Below are 10,052 nucleotides of genomic sequence, written 5' to 3'. Positions count from 1 at the left end.
AAGGGGCCGAACTCCTTGTTTCAGATAAACGCCATAGTTACAGGCATGTGGAGGCACATGGAGATGGACCTAATCGTTGTTTCGCGAAAAGCGACTTTTCTGACGAGAATATATGTTGATTGATGCCCTGCCGGACGCAAGCAGCAAAAGTAGACAAGGCATCCATTTGCACGCAGCTTCAACGTGGCTAAAAGCCTGCAGATAACTTCTCTTTGGTGTAAAAGAAGTCAGTCTCAGTACAAAGCTCCCGTTGATGCCGCCACGATCGATGTGATAAGATGAAGACGACGAATCCTGGAATTCTTTTTTCCGTAGATATATATATTTATATATAATTTAATTTTACATTATATTTTTTGTTTGTTTTTAATGCTTTTCCCTCTTCCTTCCGAACGCCCACTTCTGGTCGCTGCCATCATTACATAGTTCATATATACATGGATAACTTTTACTTTCTCTTTGACGGTAGAAGTGAGCCAACTCAGGACAAAATTGCATGATGAGTAGGCCAAGTTAATCGAAACTTAAAAGCGTAGGCAATGCTACTAAGGTCTGATGTGTTAGGTTGCCGAACAGTATCGCATGACGAGTAGGCCAAGATTGCAACATGCACCTTATCATGTGATCTAGTCGTCGTCTCGTCACATAATACTAGTAATGAATTTAATCTTCGTCATGTACTTGTAATTTCACTTTGTGTCCCTGAAGTTACATATAATTTCATGAATACCACAACAGGCGAATTAAATGAAAGCTCAGCGGACGATTTAGGGCTCGGATTAAAAGCGACATCACTGTCAGGCAGTACCAGTGATGGCGTAGGACACGGCGATTGCTTCTGCATCGCGATCGAGTACGTTGGCCCATTCATTGTGGTAATAGGGCCATGACCATGACTTGACACCCAACGAGGGGACGGCGACAATATTACGTGAACGAATAAATGAGTAATTACATGCATGCCAACAAGTATGAGTGAATAAACGGATAAATCGCACTCCTTTCTGGCACTTCGATATGTGGGCACCCTAAACCTTCCCATTCCAACTGATACGACTGAATGACCTAAATCGTTGGATTCAACAGCATACAAATGTTGATATATGCTCAACCACCTAACTTGACATTCCACCACTACTTTGCTCTCCGAGTGCCATACGCATACACGTACACGAATTCATTTTTCTTGTCGGTGATGTCCACTCGTCACCAACGAGGCGGTGGTGAGCTTGGCAATATAGCGGCGGCGGGACCCGTGGCAATTCACGATGATGTTCGTGCCAAACCCTTCATTGCCGATATTGCTCCTCCACTACCCAAAAAAATATAATGAGGTTATAATTGCCTTCGATCACTGCACGTAATTTGTCGCCACCAAACAAGTGCTCATCGAGACCATCACTCATAAGATTATAGAATAAGATTAAACTTGTATACACTGGTACACTGGTACACAGCCTTGGGTTGGGTCCAACCTCGAGCTTGCCCCTCCTCCCCTAAAAGTGAGAATGGAGGATGGTCTCGGAGACCGTTGGGAATCTCATATCCTTTTATCTTCTTCTTGTTCTTCAAAGTAGAGTAGACCATCTCGTCTTTATGGGCACCCTTTTGCAGATCCCCTTTGACAAAAGGGGGTGGGAGAGAAGACATCAGGATGGGAGTGGGGAGCAGAATAAACCACTATAGCTGCAGCAACAGTTGGACGCAAGCGGCTGTGAATGCAATCGATGAGTAGCGTAGGATAGGGATTCTCCTCCTCGTAGGGGCTGCGTCGCCGGTGGCCAAGCTTGCAAGCCATGCGTCGTCCGTAAGCATCATTCCTCCTTCCGGTTCTGACGTTGATGTTGAAGTCGAAGTCGAAGATGAAGATGAAGCAGAATCTCTTGCTGATTTCCAACTGCTTTGCACAGTTAATAGAAAATGAAACAGAGAAGGCTAGTGAGTAATCAGTGTCTGTTGCTGAGTAAACAGAGAAGTCATGGTCATAAAATACTGGGAAATGGTAACAGTAAAAGGGAGAAAGGTTTCTTAGCTAAGCTTAAAACAAAGGAAGAACTGCCACAGTGAAGTAAACAGGAGTAGCAAAAGGAGAGAAAAGGACCGATCTTTTAAGCAAATATCCAAGCGAACGATAATAATTGAGTTAAAGTGACAAACAGATATTTTTAAGGAAGCAAGACAAACTTTGGGACAATAAATATTGTACCAAAACAAGCCACGAAGAGAAGCAAAAGTTTTACCTACAAATCCCCAAATCCAAAGTGAGATTAGAAATATGCTGAGATTTTGGAGAACAATATGACAATTTAGAGCAAGAACAAATGCAGGAAGAAGACCAGATCTTGAACTGTCGTCAAACAAGCACAGATGAATTGTAATGGTATACCTTGGGACGGAGTCCGGGCAGAAAGTGATGGTGTAATCCGCCCCACCGGTGCAGGTGAAGGTACTGGTCGGGTCGTCGAAGGCGTAGCTGTACGACTTGGGGCACGCCGCCTTGAAGACTTGCGAGTACGCCGTCGGCCGGCAGGTGGCCGGGCTCGCGTACGCGCCGCTGCAGCAGTACTCGGGCTTCCTGAACGCGTCGCACGCGCTCCGACACGCCTCCCCTGCCCTCAGTTCCGCCGGACACCGCGTGCTCATGTCCACCACGCACCCCGCCGCGGCGCACCCCCGGCTGGCCTCCACCAACACCGGCAGGTTGTACCCGTCCACCAGGCTGACGTCGTAGAAGTCCTGCGCCGCCGACGAGGACGCGAGGGTGAACTCGGCGAGCGTCGCGGGAGGGGCAGCCCCGGCGCCGTTGCACTCCACCTGGCCCGAGCCACAGTCCCCGGTGGCGCAGCTCCAGGCAGCGTTACCGGAGGAGGCGGAGCAACCGGTGCGGGCCCAGAAGCGGCCGGACCAGCCAGTGGGGGCCTGAAGCGAGCGGGAGGAGGCGGAAGCCAGCTCGAAGCCTGTGGGCTGCAACTGGGTGCTGCCGGCGTTGGAGAGGATCCCTGGCCACACCGTCTCCCCGCACTTATTCACAAATTTGAACGTCGTGCCGTCCCCTGCACGCACAAGCACACTCTGCATCAGCAAACAGAACAAAGCTCGAGAAAAATAAGGTTCCACCGACGCAACATTTGTTACCTCTATCAAAGAAGAAGACTGGGAAAAGAAGAGTGAGATAAAGAATGATTTTTGCGGAGGAATGCAAAGGATCCATCACACAACGAAGAAATAGTTATCGAAGAGATATCCTGCTTTCTATATTTCTTGCCGACTCCGTTTGACCTTTAGTCCTTTGTCAGCGGTAATAATTATAGTGGGGAGTCGGAGGAAGAAGAAGACGAGGGAGCAGTAGATGGCAGCGAGTGGGGAGAGAATGCAGAGCATCACCAACCATTAATTATCAGAGCAGGGGAGAGGAGGGAGAGGGGGAAGAGACGGAGGGACCGCGTGGCTCGATTTATAGGATGGTTGGCTATCTTTGGCCTCGTGATCTCCTTCCATGGTGACGTGGAAATGGCAGCATTGGTCATGATGGTGTATCATTCATTCCACATCATTTAAAGCTGGTAAGTGCTTCGGTGATTAGGCTTGGGGCTTTTACACGGCTCTGAGATGACAAAAGCAAAAGTGATTGGTTAAGAACGAGTATAGATTTTGCAACAGCGTCAAACGTCCACCGCATAAGTTTCCGCAAAAACGAAGAGTTTATATATGTATATATATAAGGCGATACAAAGAAAAGAAATAAGTCAAAGTAAAGCACTGATTGATTCCCAACTTTGCGGAGGTTAAAAAGAAGCACCACTTGTCCAGCTTATTATTAATCACCCCCCAAGTACGTCTCCGGTAGCTGAATTGGTGTTTGTTTTTGGATGGATAGATATGGACCCAATCTTTATTTGGGCTTTGTCTCCGCTCTTGATGGCCCGTATTTGAAGGTCTTATTGGCGACATGATCAATAAGATTATGATGAATGCAAGTTCTTATGTATGTCTTATCTAACAACTTATTCCGCAAAATATTGCAAGATCATGTGTGTTTTTTATTTTTCTAGTGCTTTGTTTTTTTTTACATACGTCGAAGTTTATATTTGGTTTACATTCATCATAATACTTCGTTTGGGTTGTTGGTGAACCTTTATGTCGTGATCAAGATGTCAACAGGGCTCGGTCCAATCCCGGATGCGCAAGATTGCCCACGCAGATGCTCGAGTAGATGAAGTGAGCACTGAGTCGAGTTGAGTCTCAGTCTCCCGAGTGCGGTCTTCTCTCTTAGAGAGTGACATGCTTCTTCGTCGTTAGGCTCCTACACTTAGATCAAAGTCGGGAGGGAGATTTCCTAACTCGACCCTTTCGAAAATTAATTTAGCATCGAGTGGAGTAAGAGGGAGTTGAATGTTCAAAGTCCTCCCTCCGACATCGATCAGGAGGTCGACTTTTATATCTACGAACGAGGGTCGATTGTATGTGATCTGTTAATGGCAGTCGACTCCTCAGACGGTCGGCCTATACCTCTTGTGTGAGCGCCAATTGATTTGAACGGATTCATGAGGCGCGACGTCGTTCTGAGCTTTCCGAAGCAGCTCTGTGCTATGTGACCTCATTTCGTACGCTCTCGGACAGCACGGAAACATGTGACTGTTCCATCCGAGTCCGAGGTGTTACTTCGACGCAATAATATGACTTCGACGCAATGCATCATATCAATCCAGAGGCTCCATGTTTGTATTGATATGACTACTAACTGTTGCCATGCGGGTGGTACCAAAATATGCCCATAAGTAACACACAATCTTAGAGCTCTCACCACGTCACATAGCAATGCTTCGTCTTCTACCTTCAGCGAACACCTCCTGCTCTGCTCGGACAGATACCAAGGAATTCACGTCACATAGTAGCGCTTCATCTCTTGGCTTCAACAAACACCTCCTGCTTGAATAACAACAGCCCGAAGCAATGCTTCGTCTCCCATCTTTAGCGAACACCTCCCTCTTGGATAATAGGCCAGTGGTGCACGCCGTCAACCACCATGTCCACCTAGTTCTTTAAAGAAACAAAAATAAGAATTCAAGCACTCTATTCTACTGCTGTAGAAAGAATAAAAGAATTAATGTTTGTACAAAAATCATATCCTCGGAATTGACAAACAAGTCTTGATTTAGTAATGTGAGCCGAAGAAGATGTAACATGGTTAAGTTTTCAAGGGATACAGTACGATTGAATGGAGGAAAAAGAGTTGACGAGATAGTTGATGTCATGCAGAGTGGTATGGTTGGACCATGAAAATGTTTCATGGTTGGTGATTGATGAGATGAATTGTTGGCAATCTAAATGGACAATTGGATATTGAACTCATTTCTGCAAGGTTACGAGTAATCTTTCCTTAAGGGCACAACATCCAATTCGTAATGGGAAGGTTGCATGGGAAGTTTAGTATCATACAACAAGCGTGGAGCCATCATGATATTTGAGAAGGTATCTGTTGGTGAACTGACGCGTCGTGACCGAGAGGAGTTAGCATGGCTTGATCCATGGATCGATGTCCGGAGTCATCAACGTTTAGGAGCGTGTCTCTCGATCTATCAGAGGCGATACCAAAGCCAGGTTGGATCAAAGGTCGAGGTGATTGGGTCTTCAACGTGATATTGAGCTGGCTTGGGAGTGGTCGTGTCCCTACACACAAACCTGGGTCAGGGGATTCCCGACTTGGGCCCACATATATTAAGTTAGTGGTTTGTCACTTGTTTTTCCATCCCTTGACCAGATGCCAGTCATAGGCTTTTATATTGGTGCCCGAGGGTTAGTCGTACGCAGATTTGATGTGACGGCTAACCCCTCGAGTGACGAGTTCGTACCTTCGTATGACCGTCGCTCGGTATGCATGGAACGACGCCATGTGGCATCGTCCCGAGCTTTTCGGAACGAGACTTACCGAGAGGACACCTCGTTGTATGGGCTTCGGCTCGGTGCAAGAGGAAGGCGACCCTTATGCTGAATTTGCTGTGGTGTAGCCAATGTAGTGCTTGGTCCATGTCCCGAGGGCCTACGTTTGTGCTGACGCTAGAGGTGGATCGTGACATAGATCATGACGTGATCGAGATATGAAATATACCTTATCAATAACCTTTGTCACCATTATTGTTACATGTAGAGATCAAACTATCATATTTTAAAAAAGATAAGTGTAAGTGATTTTAATTCCTGAGATGATAAATATAAAAAGGCTAATAATGATGATTATGAAAAAGATAATTATTGTGATCGTTCTACAGAAGCTAGAGAGAATTTATGATAAAACTTCTAATATATATATAATTATGCATGTTCAAATCTCAACCTCAAAGAATTTCAAGTACCTATAAAGCAAAAAGAGATATACAGCTTATCCTAATTCCAAAATTGGTAAGTGAAAGATCATGGAAAGAATAGTTGTTGGATAGATTTAGTGAATATGTGATAGTAGGGATAGGGGGAGGAGAAAGCCAACTTGAGGTGAGGAGGTGAGGAGGTGTCGACTCTCCTCATGTTTCTCCTCATCTAATAAATAAATTATTTTATAAGATATGATATTAGTATATACTCTTAATGATATTAGTACATACTTATGAAAATAAAATATTTAATCATGTTTCTCCTCATGTTGTCGACTCTGCTGACGAAAACATGAGGAGAAACATGTGAATATGTGATAGTAGGGATAGGGGGAGGAGAAAGCCAACTTGACGGCAAACTGGTACGTGATGAGTTGTCAAATATGTTGTACATCCTCATTTTCGTCAGCAGAGTCGACAACATGAAGAGAAACATGATTAAATATTTTATTTTTATAAGTATATAATTATAATATAATTTTTAAAATATAGAAACTAGAATGCTAAAGATAATAAAAATAATCCATAATTAGCCCTAAAATGTTATTGTACACATATGTGACATGGGACGGGCTCACATCGCCGAGCGCTGCAATCCTCCTGTCCGGCCCATTCTGTTGCTTTAGCCCATGCATCGGAGTCTGCAGTCACACTCACCATCTTGTTGAAGTCCTTTGGGTCACCATTTGACCACATACAAAAATGTCTACTATACGTATAGAATACAAGATTCAACGACTAGGTTATCCCAGCTGGCTATTCACAGATCACCAGCAGAGCTCACTCCATGCGCACACCACCTCACATGGGTCGTGTTCTTCAATCCTCGAAAAAGCACCGGTGTTATGATGCCAATTTCCGCGAGCTTTTCGATTGGATTCCTTCATATGCCACAAAGCTCATCATCTTTCTCGCATCATCCTGTCCCACTCTTTCTGTCGTGCCCTCGAACGAGGTCCCCGTGGTGATGTAAGCCAGTGGAGAGCACAAGTCAAACGAACCAGTAAAGCAGAAACAAATCTTCGCTTCTTTTGGCACAAAACGAGGGCCTCTTTAATCCATGCCGGCTAATGGATCACCAACATTGACCACACTGGCGTCCGGTCTTAGCTAGGCGAAGTGAGCTTTGAGTCTCGCTCGCCCGAAAAGAAAGAGGAGGGGAAGGAGGCTCTCTGGAAGACAACATGATGCAGATTGCAGAGGAGATGACGAGGGATCCCATCATGTTGTGCATACGGGCAGCGGCAAAGTGTGAGGGCTGTGTTGTGGAGCTGGGGACCATCGTCGAGAGAGCCCACAGCCGCTGCCGGTGTTGGGTAGCGAGAGGATCCCCTGAGGAGAGCACCACAACGAAACAGGGGGCTCTTGTCTAGAGAAACCATGCATGATGAGATGCCCGCCTGGTGCGCCAAAAGCTAAAGATCCTTTCGCACCATGCTCGGTGCAACACAAACTGCGAGCGAATCATGAGCCCAACATTCCAGTGCGCGACTCCACCATCCATGGCAATGTGAGCTGAGCGCTCACAGTTCTGCGTCATCTTCCTCCTGTTAATGCGGACACTGGTATGCATCCACGGATAAAACGGACACAAATGTTCATCGGATCAACCTTGTTGATGGAGGTGGGTGATAGCTTCAATGATTGCTAAACCAAGTTGAAGGGGTCCATTGCGAACAAACACTAGTTTATAGACGAGCTAAAGCAAAAGCTAAAGCTCCGAACTGGGGGGGTGCATATGTACTTGTGGATAACTCCGTAGACCAGCACAAGACAAGGCTCGACGAATTAGGAGGAGAAGTGATGCCGAAAGAAGGGTTCATGAAATCATGGCGACCAGCTCGGTCGTTCTCTTCAATCATGAAGAAAGATTGCTGGATGTCAACCTCCGGTATCATTTGGAGAAGACGCATTCTTTGGGATCGTGAATGGTAATTAGTCAAAAGCAAGTTTCTTTGTTGAACGACGAGACGCATCAAAGTCCCACCATTTCAATACCACCCGAAGGTCACTTTGAATTTTTCCTCGGCAAGTCACGCGGTGCTGGGAACTCTCAAATGTCAACCCAATTTAGACCGATCCAGAATGATGCTTACTTGATGGAAAATAATTCCTGGAGGAGAAAAGATGTTCGTTCTTGGTATAGATACTTGTTTCATGGAATGTTTCTACTCGAATCCACAAGAAAAGAAAAGGGGAATGAATAAAATAGCAAGTAATTTCGAAGGAAGACACAATCATCCTAATTAATTTGTAAGGAATAATAGGATTTTAATTTGAGGTACACCATTTTTGGCTCGAAGGAGCAACAAAGAAGCAAGCCTGCATACTTCACAGTGTATTGGCTGGCTCTTACTACAGAAACAAACAATGGAAAGTGACTTGTGATACTTTAAAGGCCCTAAGCACAGCTGTAACTCTTGCAAACTCACTATCATTACGCTTAGCAGACCAACTCTGCCAGAATCAGAAATGTCGTGTGTACAACAATGGTATGATATCGACTGTATATGCTGCAACTTAACCACAAAAAAAAAAAAAAAGCATGCAAGCAGACACCTTGTCCTCCCTGCCAAAAGGTGTATTGGCTCTTACTAGCAAGTAGCCAGTCTTTTCTAGAGGAAGGCAAGCCTGGGAAATTGCTTACTACCAAATCGTGCAACAATATACAAGTAATTGTGGCAGAAGATACAAGTAACTGCAATGATGAATCCAATGAGAAAACCAAGGGAAATGTCATAAGAAACAAGGAGAACAGTGGCGGAGACGTCGCCCGACTCGGGATATGGAAGCAGTCCATGTGACTCTGCGGGTGGGTGTTCCGAAAGGGAGAACGGGGGAGGAGCACCAGACCTCGACAGTAGAAAAGAAATGGGAGGGGGAGGAATGTCGCTGAAGGGGGTTGCCGCTCTCGCAGGGCGCACGGCCCAAACACTCTGGGCCCCCCTTGTGGGGACCGCACCTCATGCCTTGTGTGCATTTCCCCTTTATTTATCATTAATATTCATCGATAAACCAATTATAAATATTGATATGTTTTGTATTGATGAATAATAAATCTTTTGCAGCGGGCGTCCCATGTGGTAAAAGCTCCTTTAGCGGGGCTTATAATAGTGTGGGGAAGAGGCCCCCTCTTCGCAGCGCATAAAGGTGACACGCTTGTTCGGCCGCAATCATGCCCTGTTGCTCCTTTCCATAATTCTTTCTTCGCCGTCTCGAGACGTGCTTCGTCGCCACTCTCGCCTTCACCCGTCTCGTCTCTCTCGGTCTAACCCTCTCCAAAACATGCAAGCTTTTTCCATGTATCGTTTGTTTGGTAGTCTCGCTCGCTCGCCCGCCCGTCCATTCATCTCATCTCTTCACTGGGGGCCCCTCGAGTCGCAGCTTTAGGCCGGTTCACCGCACCTAAAGTCGATTAACATATTTCGATATGATAAATGACCAACCATGCGAGGATGCAATTATCTTGATCTCGTATAGTCGCATTTAGTGACGAAGAACAGAAAGCAGAATATGGGGATGCCTGGGTGATTCAGGAATTACGTAGTGCAGTGGAAGCAGTGAGCAGCAAGCAACATGCAGCAGCGATGATAATATATATGGGAGGCCTGGCGCTAAGGTTTATTGTGTAGTGAATCACGATGCGCGAACCGGCGGAGGAGGAGGAGGTGGTGGTGGGCTGTG

At 45.8% G+C, this 10,052-nt stretch overlaps 1 protein-coding gene across 2 annotated transcripts; it reads right to left on the bottom strand.

Annotated features, from left to right (window-relative positions):
• Nucleotides 1–1,389: 1,389 nt before the first annotated feature.
• On the bottom strand, nt 1,390–3,430 carry LOC135673543 (thaumatin-like protein 1). 2 transcript variants are annotated; one of them, XM_065182589.1, is made up of 3 exons: nt 3,136–3,430; nt 2,387–3,053; nt 1,390–1,900 (listed from the first exon to the last, which is right to left on the bottom strand). In XM_065182589.1, the coding sequence occupies exons 1-3, from the start codon at nt 3,209–3,211 to the stop codon at nt 1,681–1,683; spliced, it is 963 nt and encodes a 320-aa protein (XP_065038661.1). In that variant the 5' UTR covers nt 3,212–3,430; the 3' UTR covers nt 1,390–1,680. The 2 variants fall into 2 exon arrangements, with proteins under 2 accessions (XP_065038661.1, XP_065038662.1); XM_065182590.1 differs by having other exon boundaries at nt 1,390–1,897.
• Between the last annotated feature and the right edge of the window lie 6,622 nt (nt 3,431–10,052).

Source organism: Musa acuminata, chromosome BXJ1-5, assembly GCF_036884655.1.
Source record: "Musa acuminata AAA Group cultivar baxijiao chromosome BXJ1-5, Cavendish_Baxijiao_AAA, whole genome shotgun sequence".
NCBI classification, from domain to species: Eukaryota; Viridiplantae; Streptophyta; class Magnoliopsida; order Zingiberales; family Musaceae; genus Musa; species Musa acuminata.
This window is presented reverse-complemented; position numbering and strand designations above follow the sequence as displayed.